At 37.3% G+C, this 24,776-nt stretch overlaps 1 protein-coding gene across 2 annotated transcripts in view; it reads right to left on the reverse strand.

The window, feature by feature from the left end:
- Positions 1 to 24,776, reverse strand: part of PDSS2 (decaprenyl diphosphate synthase subunit 2) — a 110,876-nt gene that overhangs the window by 11,667 nt on the left and 74,433 nt on the right. For both annotated transcript variants that reach the window (XM_079298762.1, XM_079298763.1), the window contains 4 exons: positions 13,987 to 14,061; positions 5,488 to 5,661; positions 3,248 to 3,379; positions 229 to 264 (listed from right to left, as the gene is read on the reverse strand). In XM_079298762.1, the coding sequence (XP_079154888.1) occupies positions 229 to 264; positions 3,248 to 3,379; positions 5,488 to 5,661; positions 13,987 to 14,061 (417 nt within the window). The remainder of the gene's footprint in view (positions 1 to 228; positions 265 to 3,247; positions 3,380 to 5,487; positions 5,662 to 13,986; positions 14,062 to 24,776) is intronic.

Here is a 24,776-nt window from a genome sequence, read left to right on the forward strand (position 1 = left end):
CATTATTAGATATATTATTAAAATACTATTATTAAGTAGCTACATTGTATAGTTACAATAGAGGTGTCTATTAGTGGCTTTTTAAAATCAAGAAATTGCATGAGCTATTCTCCCTCTCTTCATATACCCTCACACACAACTTACAACCTCTCTTTAATAAGGAAATCTCTCAACTGTCAAGAATATTGTTGAAAATTAAAAAAAACCAAAAAAATTTAATTTACCAACCTTTTTGTAGTCCACAATGTTTCCTTTTCCTTGCGCCTAAAAAAGAAAGAGATTTTGTATCAGACACTACATACTATAAACTAAAGTTGCAAGAATAAAGAATGCAATTTAATGAGCTACTACTTTAAACATAACTTACTTTCTTTAGGAATCTGATACAGAAAACCCTAAAATACAACCAAATGTGTTACCAGCTTACATAACATGGTTCTGTTTCAGATGAGAGCTGCAGATACTCAGTGTAATTTTTAGGCTTTTTTATTATGACTTGTAGTTAAACATTTGGTGAATTCAAAATGTTTTGGTCTTAAGAAATCTTGCTGTTTGCATTAATTAATCTCTCCCATGAGATTCTAAAATAAACTATACTTCCTATCAGCAATAACAGGACTTACTTTTAGCAGTGTACTCTACCAATAGAGAGAGATCACTGATAGGATCTAACCTGCAAATGATACCTGGCTTGAAAAATGAATTAATTTTTGTAAAGGAGGAAAAACAAAATAGAGAAAAGAGCTGATGAGAGACTAAATAAACTGAACATGCAGGAGAACAACAGACAACAGAACTGATTCCTCTCAAGGAGAAAGGGGATTGATCCACAAAACCCCTCTGCTTCACTCTTTAGTCTTCTCAAGAGCCAGCTTTTCTGGAATGTGTGTTAAGAAGAGAGCATTTGGGAGTAGCAAAACCACTACCAATTACTGCTTCCTTATTTGTACATTTCCATCTTCTGTGATTTGTCAACTTTTATTCACCTGATTGGACCTTACAGCTTCTTCAAGATATACCTAGTAGTTATACTGTATATCAGAACACCAAAAACATGGTCCTTAACAAGTGATCACCTATAGGCAGATTTACACTGCAGCAGTGAATCTGACAGTGTGTTTGAGGAAAATGCTTTTCAGTCACTGCAATACCAGGAAAAATATGCTCAGTGTGCCTCCTCCTGTGCTTATTCTCATTACCAACAGCAAGAATATTTTCCCATGATCTGCTCCTGTCAAGCACTCAAGTCAATGGCTGTTGTTCTCCTCCAGGCAGCAACCTCATCCACTCTGTCTCCTAAGCCTTCTTTTCTACAGCTGCACCATTGCTTTTTTTTTTTTTTTTTTTTATCCTCACAGTAGTACTTTGGCTCTCTTTTTCTGACCCTCATCTCGGACACACAGGTGGTTTTTTTTACCTTTTACATGCTTGCTCAACTGGCTTAGCTTCTGATTCAGGCCCACTAAGGACCTGAGTGCACTGCATGTGCTTTACCTACTAAAACCACACAAATGACATTGCATGAGAGGCTGGCTTATAAGTGTACTCTCATGAGCACTGCAGCATGAGGAAGTCTCTGTTTTGAGTGCTTGGCCTACACTGAATGTCACATAGTGAATGTGACTGTGGATGGTATCTCAAAGAGCTTACAGTTAATCAAAGATAACTTTCCTCTCAAAAACCAACACCAGCCAAGAAAAGCTCCTGGACTAGGTGTTCCATATTGTAGTTGGTAGTAGTGGTAGCATAGTGAATACCATGTATAAAGTATGCATATAATAAATAAATATATGAAGTACAATAGTACTAGTAGATAGCAAATACTTTTGCATAGTACATGTCACTTGGCACCCCCACCCTTTTCACACAGAACTGCTTCATTGTTTCTGTAATGCCCATTTTTGGTATGAAAATTTAGTAAGCAGACAGACGGCACTCCTGGAGTCCTGCAACCTCCTCTAGATTCTGCAGATGGGAAATTGTTTCAAAGCTTTTATACACTGTGCTGTGGAAATGCCATTATTCTCCAACTGCAATAATCCAAATACATTTACATTCAACTCACATATGAGCCTTGTGTTGTGACTGTTGAGTTCCAAAAATCTTCAACATGCTCTACAGTTGTTCCTAATTTCAAAGCGACAATAGAAAAATTTCTACCAATTCCTAACTTCAAAGTGACAATAGATTTTCTTCATTTTAAGATCCCACCACTCTATACCACTGTAGGACTGTGGATTCTGCATACCCCTCCCAATATTTCACAGCTGAAGAGACCATGCCTCTTGCTTACAGTATGTGAAGGCAGGTGAGAACACAGAACTAGGCAGAGGTTTAGACTCCACATCCTGTACCTGATTCCTGCTTTCAAACCAGCAGAGAAAGAAGCCATCAGCAAACACATCTTGAATGAATATGCTTGCACTGAGCCAGCTTCTTATTGAAGGCAGCAGCCTTTCTAACAAACTGTATAACAACAAGCACGAATTTCCAAATGGCAGTCATCGCTGTTGTTGAGACAGACAAAACATGTCCAACTGATGCAGGAACTCAACAGAATGCTTAATTTTGGCCATTTTGGTGCTTCTCCCTCCCCCTTTCCCTTCATGCTGTCTTCTACAGTTATCTATTTGTGCTTCAGCAACCTCCAGGAAGCTATCCATGAACCTGAATCATGCTGTGGTAAATGACAGTTACCACATTGTTATTTTATTCTTCTTGCCTTCCTCTTCTAATAGAGGAAAAAAATAGGTAAATAAGAGAATTAAGAACAAGGGTACCAGATAGCTAGATCTCAAAAAACTATTTTGTGGTGGTTAGAAAGCCAAGCCCCACAGATCTTTCTCCTTCTATTGATAATTACTACTCCCAGTGTCATGTTGGCAGAAGGAAATGTGTGCCTACCTTTCAACCACTGTGATGGTTGAAGTTCTCTGCTTTAAGCTGTTAGTTGAAAGTAGCTTAACTAAGACGTGGGACTGCACAAGCAGTGCAGAGGAACACACATATGCTCCACACAAATGAATCTGCCTGTTACACTGATATACAAAAGTCTGACAGAACTTGACTGTCAGGTCCCTAGATCTCCCTTCCCTTGTTTAAAGTGTGCATGAGAAAGGTATTAAGCACTGGAGAGCATAGGGAAACCTCTTGTTAATTTCTAAGTTCCTTTGCAAATTGAAAGTATTGATAGGAAGAAATAAACAAATGGCAAAACCAGGAAATTCTGAACAGTGCTTTATTTTACCTCTCTAATCTGTTTAAGCCATGCCTCCCTTCCACGGAATTCCTGATGAAGGATTGCAGGAGCAGAATTCAAACTGAAAGCCATGGTGTCACTAGAACTTTCTTTAACAAAGGGCTGCAGGTCCGAATGCAACTGAAAAAGAAGAACACAAACAGAGTTCCCAGGAACAGTCTATACATATCTACCCACTCCTCAAATTGAGGTCCACATCCTGATTCTACACCTACTCACCACTTCCTACTTTGACACTTGTACCCTGGTTGCACTTTTTCAAGTTTGGGGGAGGGATAGAAAGATGCTGAAAGCCTTGCAGTGGTGGAGAGATGTGGTAAAGAAAAGTAAGAAAAGAGTCTGCAAAGATACAGATAAAGGACAGCTTGCAGGGCTGGGCAAGCCATGTGACACAGCCAGGTAGGAGACTGTGGAGTGGCAAGAAACAAAAAAAAAATATATAAAGGAGAGAATGATCCAGTCTTTGGTGGGAAGAAGATCAGGTTTTAATCTGTGCAGAAGATCAGGTTTTAATCTGCATTACATTCCACTTTTGAATACCTGAGGAAGCAGATACAGTATGACCTTCCTTCTGACAAAGCAAATACATAGCTTGGAGCTTTCTATGAAAATTATGCAATCCTTAATACACAACTATGTGTCAATGGTGAATATATTAATATTAAACCATACACAAAATACTAAGGATATAACTGCACTTGAAGTAATTTACTGGTAGAATTGTAGCTACTAATAGCCTATAGTGGCATTTCTGTGGCAGTAAAACTGTGCTTTATAAAACCACTTCCTTCTCCTGTAGGAACTAGAAACTGCATAAATCAACTCAGCTGAAGCAGATGGGAGGTCTGTCTGCCTGTCTCAAGCTATATCTAACCTTGCAAGTGATGCAATACAGCAGAAGCAGATCTGTGTTTTCCTCTGGACTAACTCCAGCTGCAGAAATGTGTTCTAGTGGAGGTCAGAGACCTTGTCCAGGAAATCCTACTGCTGTAGAGGTGTAGGATGTTGCTGTCCAGATATGGTGACCTCACTCCTTATCTTCTAGCTGCCCTCTATGGAAGTTTCCTCCACAGCAGGTTGTTCAGAAGGGATACAGCTCAGCCCAGGCTGCTGCAGACAATTGAGCCTTACAGTACAAATCTCTGCATGATAGCAGACAAGACCCAACACATTATGTACGGACAGACTGAGGAATGAGATGCTGGAAAGCAGCACCTTGGAAAGGGACCTGGGGATCCTGGTTGATGGCAAATGGAACTGAGCCAGCAGTGCCCTGGCAGCCAGGAGGACCAGTGCTGTCCTGGGGTACATCAAACACATCACAGCCAGGCAAGGGAGGGGATTGTCCTGCTCTACTCTGCACTGGGGCAGCATCACCTCGAGTGCTGGGGGCAGTTTTGGGTGCCACAATGTAAGAAAGGCATTAAAATATTAGGGTGTCCAAATGGGGCTACAAAGATGCTGAAGGGTCTTGAGGGGAAGCTGTATGAGGAGGAATAACTGAGGTCACTTGGTCTGTTTAGACTGGAGGAGACTGAGGGGAGACCTCACTGCAGTCTTCAACATCCTTGTCAAGGGAAGAGGAGCAGCAGGCACTGATCTCTTCTCTGTGGTTCCCAGTGACAGGACCCAAGCCTAAAGTCATGCCAGGGGAGGTTTAAGTAGGATATTAAAAAAGTTTCTTCACCCAGAGAATGACTTGGCACTGAAACAGGCTCCCAGGGAAGGCATCACAGCACCAGCCTGAGAGAGTTCAGAAGTGTTTGGACAATGCTCTCAGGCACATGGTGTGATTGTTGGGGATGGTACTGCACAGGGCTGGGAGTTGGACTTGATGATCCTTATGGATCCCTTCCAATTCAACATATTCTATGACATGTTTCCTCCTGCAACTCCTGTTAATGGGACAGTGGGTTTAGAAATAACGTAGAAGCAAAGAAGGTAAAGTTTTAAGCTGCTGCAGAAAGATGTGCTAGAAGGAAGTTAACAGAGCCTTTAATGTAATGAGTTCCATTGTCAGGAGTGATTTTGGTGACTCACAAGCGTTGTTCATCCCAACAGTTTCTGCAAACATCTCACTCCATACAGCAATCAAATGTCTCAACACTCACCTACTGGCTAAACTCTACAGCATAAGTCATGCAGTATTTGACAGAGCTCACGAGTAACACATCTTACAAGCCTTTCCCTCTACATTTAAGCTCCCAGAACAAAAGGAAAAGGTGTACCTTATGACTCATCGACATATGCTTCCCATACTGGAATGCCATGTCCTGGATCTCAGCACTGTGCTTTGCTAGCTCCATTGCAGCCTGGCAGCTCTTTGCCAGCAAGGCACTGTGTGACAGGAAAACCTGCTCCTTCCACCTAGATATGCCAATATCATCTGTGAGGCAGTTCTCCTGAAAATGAAACAAAGGCTAACATGAAAACACCAAAACTGCACGTGTCAGCTCACCAAAGTTAATAGGGTGGCATGGGTGAGTAATGTGTGATCAGTAACAAAACAAACAAAACTCTGGGTGGCAAATAAATTATTTTAGGGATGAATAGAGGAAAGTATCAAAATAAATATATTGAGAGCTTCAATGAAAACTTTTTCCATTTTCTTCTCAAGAAGTACAATGCAAAATACGTGGAGCTGTCAACAGATTCAATACTAATCTTTTTTTCATTACTGTATCATCACACTGAACATGAACAGCCATCTATAGCCCTCATGAGGGACTGGGGGGGGGGGGGGGGAACCCCTCAACCAAAATTCCAAAACAACAAAACAAACCCAAAAAGCAAACCCCCTTGGAATTCACTCGCACTTTAGCTCCTTCCCAGTTACCAAGAACCAACAATCCCAAACAAACCTGAGAAATCCTTACATTTTCTCCTTAGTAGTCAAGAAAAGAACTAATTATTATGGGTGTTGAAAATTCTCATACACTGCACTGAAAAAATGAAGGGCTGTGAGAGAGGACTGGTACCTCTTCTGCTTCCATATTAAGGGTGAGGACAGACTGAAAGTATTAAAAAACAAATAAAGTTGCAATTTAGAAGTGTCAGGGATTAATTAACTTTCTCAGGAGCTGATAGAGGCATCTCAGTTATGCCTCTACTGAACTTTACCACCTTGAGTGTAAGGTCAGAAGAGATGCTCAATCAATCTGAAAATATTTTGTATCCAAAGTATTTATTTAGATTACTTTCCACAGTGTTTTAATTAACACAAAACAAATACTTTGTCCCAAAATCCAAATTCAGATGCCATTCCTTTGACTCAGAAGGTGTTAATATGCTACTAATTCATTGATGTTTTCAAAGCTAGACATTACTTTAATCTGTATCACATACCATCATGCCTTTAGGTACTCTCTAAGGAGGGGGAGAAAAAAAAAACAACCCAAAACCAGAAAAGATCACAGCTGTTTTGCTTTGAAAAGATAAATTCAGTAATGAGAAACTATAGAAAAAAATTTAAAGCACAAAACATTAAAAATTTTGTAATTGCTCAGTTCAGCTAAATACACTAAGCCAAAATATATTCTTTAATAAGTAATATAAAAACCTCTCTTACACGACAAACCTTTTCCCTCAAAGTGATGTCAATTAAATTACTTAGAAATGAGCAAGAAGTAATTCTGTGTGACCCTATAGTTTTCTAGCAAGGTATTATCTGTCATGAAATCAGTAACAAATGAAATAGAATCCATCCGTTCAGCTCTAATTTTCCTCCCTTATGGATATCACCCAGAAGTGCTGTGTTACAAGGGAGAGGATAATTTGAGACTAATGGAAAAAGTAGGAGAATTCTACAATGCCAAGTAACACAGAGCTGTATCAAAATGCCTTTGCTTTCAGACATACTATTAAGTTATACAAGGAAAGTGAAGAACAGAGAAACCACATGTTTGCTATTATGCATATGACAACTTACAAAGTCAAGCCTAAACTTTCCTCTGTTTCTGTATTTTTGTTTTAATATCTTAACTCAGCCCAGAGAATGTGCAAATTCCCATGACTGGCAAAATGACAAAATGAGCATTTAATTCAAGTAGTTTCCCATATATCAAGTCTCTTTTTTTTCAATTTTGATATAGGTCAATTTACTTTAAATTTAAAATCAGGAGCTGTTGGAAGATGAAACACAATCTTTTCCTTAACAACCAATCTGCTCAGTGAAAAACAGTATTTACTAAAATTTGCTGAAAATTGGCAGTGATTTTTATAATCATTTGTTTTGCATCCAAATAAGAAAAAAATACTCTAGAAAAGTATCCTGAAAGAATTTTAATGCTAATGAAATCTTTCAGAAGACCCATAAGTTGAAAATGATTGCTTTCTGGAGCCTTTAAGCACCAAGAGAAACACAGACATTATCTAAGATCAGCTGAAGGAACTGAAGAAGCTTAAACAGTCATTGCACTCAATGTATACAAGAAAATTATTATATGATTTGTTACAAAATAATATTCCTAAACAAGTTGAAATTTCATTAACAGGGTTGAAAATGATGGCAGAAAAAGTTACTGTCCACTACATGAACATTATGTAAAAGCTTCAAGCACCTAAAATGAGCATCTAACCTCAAAAAACCCACAAGAATTGAACACATATTTGAAGACTGAAATCTTAAAAACGTAAGTATTGTAAATCTCTGACAACAGAAACAAGCCAGTTGTAAAAAGGCATTATGTCCATATGGATTGCTTTAGTATATGAACTTGCATGCCAAAATATAGCTGATTTTAATCACAGAACTTCTTATGACCACATACGCCTAAAGCTTCTGCTGCTTAAGACAGAGGCAGACACATCCTTTCTTCAACAAAATTTTCCAACAATACCATTTTTTCCCAAGCTTAATTCTCATGTTATACATAAAGTATCTGCCAACCTCACCACATTCTTACAAGGGTGTGTAGGACAACATCTAAACACTATTTTAAAAGCATCAAGGGAAAACCCAAACCAGTTCTAGATTGCAAAGGCTGTAAAATCTGATATCTCAACAGCTCTTACTACTTCTAGAGGAATTTTCACTGCTTTGTAAGCTTTGTTTTGTTTTGTCAGCAGTGGACATTAGCTGGCCCAGAAGACTCCTAAGACTTTCTAATAAAAACCTCTCTAAAGTCAAATGAATTCTAGTTGTAGTTGACAGTGCTCAGACATTTGATTAACTAATGCCTGTGGACTGACCTCATTCACAAATTCTGTCACCAAGAAATGGGTGCGGATCACAAGCACCCCTGATGCTGTTGGGGTGGCAGAAGGTGGTGGATGAAGACAGCTGAACCCCTCACCATCACTGGAAGAAAACAGCCAACTCCAGAGACAGTTTGCATAATGTCAGCACAAGAGCACAGGGAAAATATCCAAGTCCAGCTCTGTCGATCATCTTTTCCAATGGGAAATGAAGAACAGCTGAGGGTGCTCCCATTTTACTATTGGCAAGGTCAGTTACTGCTTTGTTAGAAATTGCCTAGTTGAGGTGTTTTTTTTTTTAATTAAACTACTTCCATAATTTAAACTGTGTTTAAAAGTCACCTCAGGAGACAACTTTTAGAAAATGAAAGTGTGGGACAAAATATGCAATCATAACTATCAGGAAGGGCAGCTCTTAGTGATGGTACCAAGAATCCCCAGTACAAAAGCAATGCTTACAATAGCACAGTTTGAGTTATATCACCAAAGAAGAGTCTTATGTGAGGCTCAGCTGAAGATGTATTAAGGAAATATGAATGAAAAACATGTCTTAAAAGTGCACAAACCCATTTGCAAAACCAAGAAAAACAGAAGTCATAGACTTTAAACTTCAGCTATAGCTCGAAACAGAGCCCTTCATTTATTTCTGTACCATGGCAGCTCTTTCTTAACCATCTGCTGTTGCACAAAATGATCCAAATGTCTGAATCATTTATATCAAACATTAGTTCAGTTCTCAATGGGCAAATAATCCACAGAAACACACAGAAATAATTTTACATTGCATATTCAAAGTTTTAAATTAGATAGTTCAAGAACTTCTATTTTACATAAATAAAATCCAGTGCACTATTAATCACTTTACCAGCAGCAAGACCCTGTAAAACATTTCACACATGGTTCACATAAGCTTTCAGCTGATGTATTCATGCTTGCTGAACATGACAGGGCATGTTTTATTGCTCTATTAATACCTGTCTTCACTGCTTTTGGAGGAACAAGGGTGTCTGCAAATGGGTCAATAAAGCAAGCTACTGACTACTTTTATCATGACATTGTAAAAAAACAACCCCAGTTTTAAAAAATAAGTTTGTAAACTTATAATAAAGATAAATATCTCTTCACATCTGTTACTTTTAAATCTCACTGGAAAAACTTAGTATTTAAAAGAACAAAAGCAGTAAATAAATAACATTGGCCTTCTTTCTAGCTATGCTCTTTTTTCCCCCCAACATATTTTCCTACTCTTTCCACAGATGCTCTTTACTCAAATTCCATATTTTATGCTTTTCTTTTGTCTTGCAACAAAAACATTTGTTTAAAAAAAATTTAGCTCTGTTGCCCTGCTAGAAGGTGGTTTACATGACTCAAAATATATTTGATTTACCTCTTATAGTAAAATTATAAACAAGTCCCTTACTTATAACACAGACTCATAGCATTCCAGTTGATGGACATGTGCAGTATTCCAAACCATTGCTCCTCAAAGCAGGGGCAGGGACCAAATATCAAAGAAGTATTGGCACAGCTCACCGCATAAAGCCCATCCTTTCCCAGAAAATAAATTAATTTTCATTAAAAAATCCTACAGTGGTCTAAAATAAATACCTGTTAATTCACTGTTTGATACAATGAGTAGTTGCTACTAATGCTTTTATTTTTATAATTTGTTTTACATATTATTTATGCACAACTTTAACAAAATTGCATCACAAATTCCTAACAGCTCTTCTGGCCATCAGTGGAACATGTTGGGAATGGTCCTGTCTTACATTATACAATTGTATTTTGACACTACAATGAGCTTTGCTAATGCACATTTATCATCAGCTAGATATTCTGAAGACAAGAAAAAAATTGCCAAAACCCAACTAAATTATTTCCCCTCAAAGTCCCGTGAGCTTTAAGATTACAAGAGCATTCTGGAAGGTTATGTACAAGAGCCAACACACTGAAGTCCCTCTCTTGATTCTGCCATTTGACCTTGAGCTTCCTTGTATCTCTTACCTCTGTTCAGTGAATTAACAGGAATATTAAAGTAACCTCCCTCAGTATTTGTTAAATGATCTGGAATATTAAAACAGACGGGGTTTATGGATATGACACTCTTCTCTGAGTTACAAACATTTTAGAAGCCTTCAGCCTCCTAAAAGTTGGAAAGAGACTCAGAGCAATGAGTTTTTTCTGATAAAAATAGATAACCATGATCCAGCTGAAGGCTACACTGGACAATTTTCTTTGCAATCAAGGCAAAGTTTTTATTTCCAAATTAGACCTAGATTTAGGGAAGGCAAACAGGAACTGAGAATGTCCTTCACTTGCAGAATTTTGGGCTGAGAGGGGATTTAGCAAAGAAATCTGCAATCGTTTATCATATCATCCCTTTCAGCTCCAGGTAACAGTCCAATACATAAGCTTAATATTGCTAATGCAATATCTTAAACCACAGCAGATGTTTGTTACTTTGATCATGAATGACAAACCTTAACCTTCAGGCTGTGTCAAAGCCTACACTTCATAGTTTGGACTGTCACTTCAAATAATGATGAAAAGTTAAATATTAGTTTTTTCTTTCCTGGTTTCACACAGATCTAATGACTTACCTATGCAGAAATGATGAAGAATGATCAAACAGAATGTACTAAAATAGGACAGCTGTAGGATTGCACACGGCTGTGCAGAGGAAAAAAAGTGGTAATGGAGATGTCAAATAATTATATCCATTATATGCATTCAGGAGTAAATCAGGTCAATCTTGTTAGGTCAAATGATTCTTTGCATTTTCCTACTGGGTTATCCAAATGAAGAAGACTGAAACATTTTTTGTAAACATGAACTTAAGGTCTCAGACAAGAAAGGTTAACTTTGCAGATATATTTTTGTATTTTTGCCTATCTGAGAGGTAGACATTCAGTAAAGTTCAAAACAACTTGGTGCTAAGTTAGTTTATTTTATGGTACTAAAGAGCTTTAAAACAACTGCATTAACATTCAACATATTTAACATATGAAGTACAGTTTTCTTGCCTCAGGGTAAAAAAAACCAAGGTGAGAAGACATCCTTCTGCTTTTCCAAATTTAAGACATTCCCAGCAATGAAAATGCCATTACTAGCATCCCTATGCCCTATCCCTAAAAAGAAAAATAAGTTTGACATTTGAGATTTAGTTGTGAAGCTGATTAAAGCATTTGTCTTACCTCTGGGAAATGTAGTTCACATTTTTAATTCAATCAAATTGCAATTAGGGAAGGAGAAAAGATGCACAAAGGACACAAATAAGACAGACCAACAACTGAACTAGTCTATTTGCCTGTCTTTGCTGAAGAAGTGTTCAGGACATGAATGGGACACTGCCTTGCCAGAACAGTGCGAGGAGAACAGCAGGGATATGTCTCAGCACAACATGGACTAGACAGAAAAAGATAAAGCAGATGCCACACCTTGTTGCAGGTCTCATGAGAAGCCACACACTACCCATTATCAAGGCAGAACTTCAGACACTGTCATGTGTCTCTATTACACCACCACACTAATTGTGTTTTGAGTTAACTGGGTTCCCCTTAGGAAGGGTACAGTGTACTTTCAACTCTCCTTAGACAGAAATAGTCACTGAAACAAAATAAGTCTTTGCTATTTGTAACCGGGCCAGGGCAGGGTAAAATGTCATGCAGCTGCACTTAGTTTATCTCACACTTCCCCTTGCAATCCACACATGTGGAGGGCTTCAGTAAGGCAACAGAAAATGGAAAAAGAATGACTAAGAAAGAAAAGATTAAAATCTACTGCAGTGGCAGGAACCCAAATGAGTCCACAAGATTTCTCATTTACAGAGGGGCCATGGTTTCAATAAAATGCAGTTTCATGGCTGAATTGAACCTGTAGAGCTTTCCCTCTACACATGAAAAAGTTGAAAGTGGATGAGTGTTTTTTAAATATACCTTCAATCTACTTGTATTTAGAAATCTGCTAGAATATGTAAAACAACATTTCAACTATTCTTGGCAAAAATATCAAAGATGTCATCAATTTTAACATATAACCCTGAGCACAGTCCTTGAGAGCAGCACAGAAGGCTGAGGTCAGTTTATACACAGGTTAAACACAGCATGTGCATAAGCACTGCCAAGTTCCCAATGCTGCCCTCCTGCCACACTTCCACGCAGGATCCACTCCTGCCAGAGGACACTCCAGGCATGCCATCCTTTCTGTGCATCCCAGGGAGCCCAGGCAGCTCCTGAGTGTGCCATTACTGCTGTCCTGCTGGAGGCTCTTACTCAGCTCAGCAGTGTAAACATTCCCTTCCTAATTGCTTTCAGTCAAAATGACAGGGATACACCTCAGTGAGGTTAGTTTTCATGACATGACTTTGCTGATGCAGAGCAGGAGAGACAGAGTGTCCAAGGGAGCAGCACCCTCCAGAACACAGTGCTGTTATCCAGTGGCACTCTCCAGCTGCCCACTGTGGTTACCTTGCTGCAGAGGAATCAGGGCTGCCATCCACTGTAGCAGCAGCCCATGAGAACAGCATTTTACCATGCCGTCAATTTTGTTACATATGACAACACAGCAATAGTAAACCAGAGCTGCAATTTCAGTACACAACACCTGGTGAACCAGAAGATTCAGGTCTCCAAGGCACTATGCCACTAGAAGTGAATCCATCTCAGTGGATTTCAAGATCAGTACTCACATATACACAATGCTCATCAGTGACTGAAAACTTGCTATGATAAAACCAGTAGAGGCCATGGCAATTTTAAATTACTGATTTTACTGCATGTGTTAAGACAGAGACATAGCAAATGAAAATAACTGTTTTGCTATAACATACAAGCCTACTTCAAAAATGGCCTCTAGACATTTCCTTAAATATTCTAGTAAAGAAAAACAACTACATCTAATCTGACCTATTTTCATTACTGTTCTTGCTATACAATAACACAAAATATCTGCAATTGCCTTTGATGAACTACAAGATTATTTGTTGTGAAATGCTGGCAGCTACTATCTTGGCCCATGCTGGCTTCTGAAATATGTGCACAGAGACTTCTGATGGAGAACACAGTGCTACACTCGTAGCACTCACACAAAAGACAGAAGAAAGGACATGTTATAAGTTCAGGAAGAAGCATTCTGTAAACCTCTTTGGGCTTGGAAACAACAGGTTTGACATGCAAATATTAATTATATTGGCAACATTGCAATGAATATCTCTAACAGAACCTTGACTAGAAACTCTGGAAGCATTTGGAAAGCCTGTAGTCAGATATGCCTAGAGTCCCTGGTAATAACACATAATAGTATTTTATTAAACACTTACAAAAATAAAACAGGCCCTCCTTGAGTGTTTCTAGAAATTTCTATCAGAGCTTACAGGTGTAATAATGATGTTACTGCTGAAACCCACTAGGACCAACAACTCTTCTGCCCTCTCCCTCCCTTTAAACAGGTGAGAAAGTAATTGTATTTACAGTAGTCACACATTAATATCACCAAATGTCTTGGGTACATAGATCTAGTGAAATTCTTACCTCAGATGATTTTGAGTTTTCATAATATATCCCTTGAACTAAATCACCAATAGCACTTGAAATGAGTTCCACAACCTGTAAAAGAAAAGAAGAAAAAGCTTTACATCTTTAATTATCACCAAATTGACTAACAAAGCTACTGCCAGATTTCCAGAGAGATAAACCACGAAGAAAGCTAACAGTGAAAGACTTCAGGATTTACTGAGATACATTCTGTGATATGTCTCTGCTAAAACCTCTACTACAGTAACTCTTCTATCAAAGTTTTAAGTTAATATAAATGAAAAACAAGACTTGTTTTTCTTACAGTGTGAACTATAGAGTGTATTCTCACAAGGACGTCCACAGAGCTAATAAATCCCAGTTCATGAATATGAGACAGTACCTCATCTGGGCTTTGTTTTGTTTTGTTTTTTTCCTGCCAAGTAAATACTTCACAATACCTCTCCTTGGGAGCTGTTAAAATTCTAATCTTTGTGGCTAATACAGAAAAGTCAGAATCCATAGAAAGGTAACCTTTCAAACGTGATCATTTGGTATTCGGGTGCCCTGGGAATGCACTGTGGATGTATTTAGTGCATGGCCTGTGGCTCAGCTGTACCACATATTCTGAAAGTCTGCAACACGGGAATGTTTAAATCAGATTTATCAATCTGTATTATCTTCAGGGTTCAGGCTTTTTATTTTATTCAAGCGAAGCCTAAAAATCTGAACTTGATCCAGAATGTAAAACAAGTAGTCCACGGTCTCCCTGGAACTACCGTAAAATTTGAAGTTGTGCACATAAACTGTCTTAATTGGAACAAAATACTCAGATTTATTGTAAAATTAAATGCAGGCATTTCAAATAAGCACACCTTAAGGCTACCTCTTTGGTTGCAAAGTTTTCATTTCTTGAATATTTAATTTCCTATGCATATGAGTCTGTATCTGATTCCTCTTTTTGCTTCTTAAAATTCAATGTAGTTCCTATTGAATTAAAAGATTTTGTTTCAATTGCTATCATTCTTGTAACTGAAGACAAGAAGTCAAATGATAAAAGCCCTAACGGAAAGAATTCTAACATTTAGGTGTGCTTTATTTGATAATAAAACCACATTTGTATGCTAGTTTTGAGTACTAGCAGAAAGGTTGTATTTTCTTTTTTTTTTTAAACACTGGTTCATCTACATATTCATATACACACAGCAAGCGCTAACTTTAGAAATGGTGCTGATGAAAAATCATGTTTTTTCTTGCAATGCGTATGGGTTAATTTGCAAGACCTACAGCCTGGAAAAAAAAAAAAAATCACACTGCCCTTTAGGAAACTAGACACCGAAGAAATATTGTAGCAATATGAGCTTTGAAGGAACTGAAAGGACAATGATCCTACAGTGTTACCAGATGTGTTGAGTTATTTAAGGGGGGAACAGAGAAAATGAGGGGCTCCTTTTTTTTTTTTTTATTTTAACAACAACCCTCAACCCCCCCCCCCCTTTTTTTTTTTTTTTTTGGTTAAAGTATCAGATAAGCCTTATTCCCAAATCCAGGAGGACTGAGTATCGCCAATAGGTCTATGAAAGTCTGTAACTAAATGCCTAGGATCAGATTGTATTACAGTTTATACAAGCAACATCCCAAGATTCTTCTGATGGCTAGGACACATAATACAGATCAATCACTCACTCAAAAATGTTATGGTTTGTGAAATGGTCTGAGCTCAGAGACCTACACTGGTAATACGAAGAGGAATTCACAAAGACACAGAGTCCTACTCTAAATGTCAAAGTGATAGTATGAACTTTTAACAATGCAGCTGGCTCTGGATAACTAGACCTTTTCCTCTCTTGACTGAAATTCTAGACTGAGTAGGACCTGTTTTGGGGTTTCTTTTTTCCATCTCTCCTCCCTCTTTTTAGTGCAACTCTACCCTCAAAGGCAATTTTAACTGACTTAAAACAAGCTTGGTGAAACATTTGTGAACAATTGTACCTCTTCCTCTTAGAGTTTATAAAACATCTTAGGAGAATTACACGCCAACTATTCAGAAGAATCCTTATTTTATTAAATACTATTTGGTGACACATTGACCACTATATGTTAGTGAGATTTAATATTAATATTACCCCCCTTCTTTCTAAAGATATATATATATAAAGAATATTTTTAAGGTAAATGTAAAGCTATACAGATTACTACCAGGAATGAAATTCCAGTTTCAAGAGCACAGTGGGATGCTTGCATGAGGCTCTGTTACGTCACTAACCCTTAATCTGATCTATGAAAAGCATCTCCTGTTTAACATTAGTGGCCTGGGGTCCTGAGCACTGGGGAAAGAAATAAGAAATGAGGAAACCAGGCAATTTTCCTCTGCATCCCAAAATGACAGAGGAAGAAAAATTATTATGGATTCAGTAGTATTCATGAAACGATACACTGTCTAGCTCTTATATAGCACTTTTCATCAGAAAATTTGAAAGCAATCAACATCTCCTGTTAAATTTATTCCCTACTGTTTTATATGAGAGGAAAATGGCAACAGTGAACTGATTTTCCAGAAAATCATGCAGTATGCCAGTGTAAGAATAGAAAACAGTATCCGAGCTGTCTTCATTCTCAATGCTGCCTCTCTGCCTGACCAATGCTGACATTTCTGAGATTCAAGTCTGAGGAGAAAGATGAAAAATGAAGTGCTCCCAACAGCTTCTCTTCTCATTTGACAGTTGAGCTCCATTTAAAAAAGGTTCAGAGATGAGGAAAGAGAAGAAAGGATTGCCAGAATTACTGCTCATAAACAGCACCTCAAAAGAGACCAAAGGCAGCCTATTCACAACCTCTCTTCCCACTGTTTCCCCCTCCTCAACTTGTTTTTGAGAAGCATGGCTCCTCATAGGTACTTGGGATGAGCAGGAGCAGCCACATATTGAGAGAAAACAAACTTTCACTCTATTTTGCATTTTCCACTCTGCATCAGCATCTTCTGAAGTGCTGTTTCATGCTCCTCCAGTATCCCCACGACTGGGTACTGCCCAGTGGATGACCCATTACTTGCAGATGACAAATACTCATGCAAGTGATTTCACACCCTTTAAACATGTTTTGCAATAGTTCTCCCAGTGTCTGCTGATTTTCCTAAGGAGGTATTCCTTCAACACTTTTTGCAGGGATGTGATCTCTTCTGCTTTTAAAAAGTCAACACAAAGGCCATCAGTTTAGGATGAATATAGGGAAAAGAGATTAATTGTTAAAGCTAAAATCTCTCCTACTACTTAGACAGACTAAGTCTATAACATGATGTAAATTCTGGACACAACTATTTGACTGATCATTCCACAGCAAGGTAGAACACATGCTCTGACCTCTCCAATTCATTCAAATACAAAATAGCCAAAAGACTATGCTGTGTTTCAGTCCCAGAAGAGTTTTGCAGGGTTAAAGATCAGAAATTTGGTGAAACTTAATTTTCTCTTTTCTGGTGGAGTAACTTGTTTATCAAAAAGGCACAGCTTTAGCCCTTCCAGACTCTTTAAATTTACTTTGAGTCTAATTACTCAACTCAAAATTTTTATATATTATTTGAAGAAATTAAAAATGCTTGTAATTCCCTTAGTTCAGGAATTCAGGATGTTCAACCAATCACTTAATGAATGTACTCCTTCATTTTCCTGAAATCAGAATTTCATGTAGTTTCCTCAGGACTTATTTACAAGAGTTCAGAATTCCCAAAGCATCATACATGGTGTCACAGAATTGAGCCATATATTGCACTGTTGTTCATGACTGCAGTTGACTGTTGGGGAAGATTCAACTCTGTCCATAGAAAAAGAAGTGTATTTTAATGGAAGTGAAACTCTGTGCTAGAAGGAATGCAGGGAAATCACAGAATAAAGACTACCAAGCACAGTAAAAAGAATGGATTCTGAGCCCCACTCATTCTGTACAAAGTTTTTAAACAACCTGGATGAAAATACAACATTGGTGCCATCAATTCAACAACTCAAGCACTTTGCTCTCTTAATTTGTCTTCAAAATACTTTGTTTAAAGTTTACTGCAACATAAAACCACTTACGGTTTTTTTCCTGGTTTTCCTTCTAGTTTCCAGAAGAAATTAATCTGACCTTCATTCAAAGAATGGTCATTTTAAGTTCAACAGTTGAAACGGAATTGATTACACAGACTACTCTTTCAGAGTAGTAATGTGGTGCCTCTCCAGACTCTGTTGGATATTTCCAATGGAAACATCACAGAAAGGATGAAGCTCTTGTGGGAAGATAGGAAACAGCACTAGGAAGAACAGAGCAATGAGTATATCTTTGTTCTTCATCCCTCACAATTTCTATTTGACAAACTTCCTCAGCTTTGCCAAATTCCTTCCAAGAAGGACCACAAGTAATTCCTTCTATCCTTATGTTGAAACAATATCCTTTCCTCACACATCTGCTATGACAGACCCTAATCCTTGCTGCTGATGTGCAGATTTGAAAATGTAGCAGGACTTCTCCACACAAATAAAGAAGAAAATTAGATGGTCAGGAACCATTAAATATACAGATAAAAATTCCTGAAACTTGCACATCCCTCCCCAAAAAAGCACCGATTTAGGAAATCCTCCAACACTCAAAAATTCCACAGAAAGCCCTTAAATATTCCCCTGCATTCAACACAACAACATTGCAACACCAGGAAGCTAAAGACAAAAGTCAGCAAAGAGCTGATCTTGGATTTTGATTGTTAAATAATGCCTAACAAAAAAAAAAAGGGGGGGGGAGTGAAAACTGTAAGGAGTTCTAAGAACAGTGAAGTTCAATTTTTCTTCCTGGTAATCTCCTCAAATATCATTAGTCATACAGGTAACCAAGTGAATCAGCCTACAGAACATTATTTTTCATCAAGTGTTTATTGAGTCCTATTGGATTTATTGTTTGAAATCAACTTGAACTTTACTTTGTTTTTTTATCTGGCTCTCTCTTTGTGGTAAACACACAGGAAGGACAGCAATTTGCCTTTTTAAGATGCTTTAAGTAGTCTTGGAAAACACAGTTATGGTTTTCTTCATTCTGTTCATGATGAATTAGTAGCAAACAACAATATAACAATACAGTGTAAACACCTAACCCAAACACACCACTTGTTACAAAGGTGCTTCTAAGATATAAAAATAACCAGCAGCCATCAATTTGAAAATTGCCAATACTGTTAAATATCTACCTTAAGGCCAGTCTGCCTTAGGGATTTTCACCAGTTTTATGTTATTCTTTTTATGCTGATGCAGCACTATCTACAGAAATGGATTTCATCAGTGTAAAGACTTTCAGTGCATAATACAGCAATTTTCCTTATGGACAACATAAGCAACAGAAGAAATATAATTTTCCTAGTCTACTTCCACATGATCCCTTACACAGCAGTTTCTTAATACCTTTGCAGATCCATGGCTGCAGGTCTTTTCACTAAAGTACTCAACAACTGTTGCTGACTGAGGTTAGAGAAATACTTGATTGCTTTAGCTTGACCCTTTTGGATGATAATTTCATCACAACTTTCTTCTATATAAAAGAGTGAACAAAGAAGGTATTGTGACTACAGGGTTCTATAGATCTAAACCTCTCTCCATCCATAAGTGACACAGGAGACCATGGTTATAAAACACTTCCAGTCACACTGCTGCAGACAACCATTAAACTGGGATACACAAATTGTACCTTCAAGAGCATCTACTGTTTTGAACAGTCTGTTCTGTTGATTCACAAATGTGAATCAGAAGTAAGACCGTTTAGCATCTGACAGATGGAATCAACTTAACGACACTGCAGATGTTTGTTAAACAAACAAATCAACAACCTCCTCTACCAGGGGTAGCAGAAATCAGATTCTAGACTCCAAATGAAATGCTGTTGAATTTCAAAACACTAATATTAACAAGCAGTTACAGTCCATCCAGAAATTCAATATTCTTGCTAGCCAAGAAGTCAAATACATCAGCATTTTGAGTAAAAGTACAATTAACTCATTTATATTACTGCTAAAAATTTATGCATTTTACCATATTATTACAGTGAAACCACTCCAGATGTTAAGGCACTTTTACAAGAAGTTTTACCATGGAAAAGTTCCTTTTAAAGACAAGCTTTACAGCAGTGAAAAGAGAGAGGACGATACATAATCTATTGTCCTATTTACATGACACATCTATTTTAGCCTCTCCTACAGTACAATGGGTATAAATACCTGATGGGAAGGAATGTAGAAGAGGGAGCCAAATTCTCCTCAACAGTGCCCACTGACAGAAAGAGGCAACAGGCACAAATTAAAACACAAAATGCAATCTGGATACAGGAAAACAGTCTATTGTGAGGGCATGCAACAATGGATCAGGTTGCCCAAAGGCACTGTAAAATCTCCATTTTTGGAGATATTTAAAATCTCTCTGCACACAGTCCTGGGAACCTGTCTCTAGCTGACCCTGCTTGAACAGGGGCTTTGGACTCCCTGACAGAGATCCCTGTCAATCTCAACCATTCTGTGACACAGCAGCTGCTGGAGGAGGACCACAGCTGATTTCACATTTTTACATCTACAGCACCAATAACAACTTTCCTCATCTTTGAAATAATACAATCAAGGTTACAGAGCTCGTGACAAATACTCTCTTAGGTAAGAGTTAAGTTTACTGATTGTACTAGGAATAGATTTCCCTCTTATAAATAGTTACATTCTTGGGAGACTAAGACAGGCCATGCAGACTAATCTTAGATTGTTATTGCTACTGCTAACAGCTTTGAATTGCAACCAAATCATTACAAAACTATAATTTCACTTTTTAGAAGTGTATTGTCTGTTGAAGTCATACTCAGCTGACAGCTGACTATATACTAGCCACTATAACCTCCACTTCTGCAAAACTGTATATTAACTACTTTGTCATTAAAACCTGCCTCTAGAACCGAATACCCCGCACATCCAAAGATGAAAGTTAGTATATGTTAAATACTCACACAAAAAACCCATCTGTTTCAGATAATATTGGGACAGCATTTCACCCAATACAGATCTGATTGCTTTTTATCCTTCAATGCACTTTCAATATGAATCTTACTGTGTTTGAGAAACAGATTTTGAATAAAGCTATGGAAACAAAACTTGTGATCTTTCACTCCTTCAGCTATAAAGAGAATGAAACTGATACAATTTCTGGATAACACCACCTCAGAATCATAGAATCATTAAGTTATAAAAGACCTTTAAGATCATCAAGTCCAAACTAAGCCCAGCACTGTCAAGTCCACTGCTAAACCATGCCTCTAAGTGTCACATTTACCAATTGTTTAAAGACCTCCATACATAGTGACTCAACCACTTCCCTTTGCAACCTCTTCCAGTGCTTTTGTTTTAGAAATTTCACTGGTACTCTCATGTCATGTACTTGTTCTGTGAAAATTCATTTTCATCTTATAATTTGTGTAAGGGCTAAAGCTATTTAGCAACAAATTCCTCCATGATGATTATTCACAGCTGTGAAAGAAAAAGCTGTAACAAACATCTCTGTTTAAGAAATGCAGGCAGTGCCAATACCTATTGTAATTTAGTGGTGAACGAAGTAGCAGAACTGCTGGTTCTTGAGAGTCCTTTCCCACAGTATCTGCATCTCACGCAGAATAAAATATCACGTACCCAAACGTTTTCATCGCTTCAATTTCTCAGAATAAATTTTGTTTTCTTCTGAATATCTATTTGCTGCATATTCTGGCATTGATCTTGGATATATATTCTTGTTAACCATCAGAGAAATATTAAATCCAGCTACTTTTTAATGTTTAACTTAAATCTTTCAAAGGCAATTTCTCTGAAAAGTGAGGGGGTTTGAGTTTTTAATTTTGCTTTAACATTCAATTAAATTTATTTATATATATATATATACACATATATATATATATCTACATATCTTTATGTAATATGCACATATATATCTCAAGGCCTGTAAATACTTTTGACTCTTGAAGTATTCGTGTTCACCACTAGACAACTGCCAATTCAGTGCTGTTTATTAAGGGAGCAAACATAGGAGGAACAGACCCCAACTACCCAGAACTCATTTGCCAGGTATAGTGATTGTCTTCAGATGACCTTTGACTTTCATCAGATTCATCCTTTCTTCAGTTTCTTTAGTTTTATCTTCTTCTTCATTGATGTTTAGTCATCTATGAAAAGCTCTCTCTTTCATGCAGATGGCATACCAGTATTTTCCAGACCATCCTGCTAATTATGAGGCAAACAGCAGTTCTGTAAGAATTACCAAACCAGGTGTTAGAAGCAGCTGTGCAGTTTACCTCTGAGGAAGACAATATTTACCTGGAATAATAACAGATATTTGGTTCATGAACTCAAGCAGTAAACATTGACTTTGGTCTGCTGGGCAGACCAGAGAAGCAGAAAGACAGGTCTGATTGCTACTATGGGAAAAGTGAATTCAGATGTAAGTTGAGGAAGTTGTTAGTGAGATGATTCAGAGGCAGGAATATTGCATGGCCTTTGTGCAAATTGGTGTAAAGATCTTTGGTAGGTTCCTGAAAATCTAACAGAACTGAATGGAAAATTTCCTGAGACTGTCAGTTGCTTGGTGAACGTGACATTGAGGCAGCATCTCAAAAAGTCACAACTCTGTCTCAACAGCACTATGCCTTGATGCTTTAAAAATATTCTTGCAGTATATTTTTGGGAAAGGCTTTAATCTAGACTTGATGATACAACCATACCTATGATGACATATTCCACTATCAGTCTCAGTTCCAGTCTTTCCATGTTCTGCAGCAATCATTCTGCTACAAGGCACTGTTTGTAAGTCACAGACATGCATAAGAGAAGTGGAAGAAATCACTCTTTCTTTTTAGAAGGATTTTTTCATGCAGAAGTGGGAGGACAGAAAACAGATTGAAATCTAAACATAAAATTTTCCAGTAGCGCCATGGCCAGGAATCACAGAAAAATATACTCCTTCTATATATTAACCCCCGTGGAATCTAACTTTGGGAAAGCTTAACATAAGCATTAGCTTTAAACACCAGTACAGGTGCAAAAGGCCACTAAGGTAAAGGATAAATCTATTTGAGGAATGCACTGATTAGGAATGAAGGTGTTGGGGAGAAGTTAAGCAGTTTTAATCTCAAAACTGACATTCGTTGCAATACAACAGGACTTTTACTGATCTATAATGAGACTGTTTCTAACATTATCACAATTACCAATTAACTCTAATTTTTACAATTTTAATAGAAATAATAAGTTAATAAGCTGTGTCACCTAATCCTCTAATTTAACTTCTATAAAAGATTACTTTTCAAACATATAACCACAGCCATTAAGGTAATGACATTTTACAAATATTCAATTATATTACTGGTTATACATAGCAAAAATGAAATTTAAAAAAATCCTGTGAAATATTCAGAAAACTGAATGCTTCATTTGCTCAAGTGTTATTTCAGGGGCTACTTCTTGAGAACAATGGCAAAAGATGCATTTGCTAAGAAACTATTCCACAGACACAAGCATCAAAGGAGACAATGGGAAGAGTACAATGCAGTAATCATCTAGCATCATTCTACAGTTTCACAGTCATCATCAACATCATAAAAGCTGTTGCCTCTAATGACAGCAGAAATGCTAGACAAAAGTTATACAGCAGTAGTGTGGGAAAAAATTTATCACTAGGTACTGATTCCAATGGATTTTAACCTTTTACCTCTAATAGATAAGATTTTTCTCCCCCTAATGCTTCAATACTTATACAAACTATCACAAAAATTGCTTTTCCTACCAAAGGAATTTCACAGGATTGTCAATAAAGCTTCAGTAAATAAATCTTATTAAAAATCCAGCATTTGAGAACATTTGGAAGAAAAAGCAATACATGCCCATCAAATAAACAAAGTTTGTTTCAATTACTATCTCATTTATCTTTTACTTTACAGTAAATGAAATCTAATTTTACCTCTCAAAGGCTAATGTAAACTAGTACATTTTGGTGCAATCTAAATACAATAATTACAATAAATAACAATTTTCTTCATTATGATTAATACATAATTATCAATTATTACATATTTCTCAGTATTTCAGAGTGTGTTTGCATTCTCCAATAAGAGCTATGCTAAGTTGTATAATAATATTCAGTATGTATCTCAATATTTTAAGATACAGAACTGCTTATTTACGGTTGCCTAAGGAAGAGCTTTCTTATGTAATAATTCAATCATGTTGACTGTGTTGCCCTGTGTCATCTCCCATTAGTTTAAAGGTTCAAAAACATTAGACCTCTTTCTTTGCTTTGTTCTCCCCCAGTGTCCAGACAAAGCAGTCTTTCTTAAGCATACTTTTCCATAAATCAGAGCTTTTTAAACTCATCTATATTTTTCAGTAGTTTCTGGTTTTGAGACACAGCCCTGTGGCACTCTAAAATACTAAATTGAAACAAAAATACTCAACAGTGTAGATACTATCCCACTCCCTATCGTGTCCAGAAAATCATCATCAAATAGTGTCTCAGGGGAAGATCCACCAAGACAGACTTGACAAAATGCTTCAGAAAAACTCTTTAATCAGCTCTCTACCTAAAAATTTGAAGGGTTTTTTCCTCTTTTTCTTTCCCCTCAAGAAGACAACATTATCAAACTTTATAAACTGTGTCATATTCTAATTTGATCTCTGCTTCTCACCAAATTCCTGTAACCTAGCTGCTCTGTAAGCTGATCATTACAAAGATACTCATCTCCAACAGCAGCTTGTACTAGGGAAGAAAACGAAAGTCGGT

The sequence above is a fragment of the Erithacus rubecula genome (assembly GCF_903797595.1).
Source record: "Erithacus rubecula genome assembly, chromosome: 2".
Taxonomy (NCBI): domain Eukaryota; kingdom Metazoa; phylum Chordata; class Aves; order Passeriformes; family Muscicapidae; genus Erithacus; species Erithacus rubecula.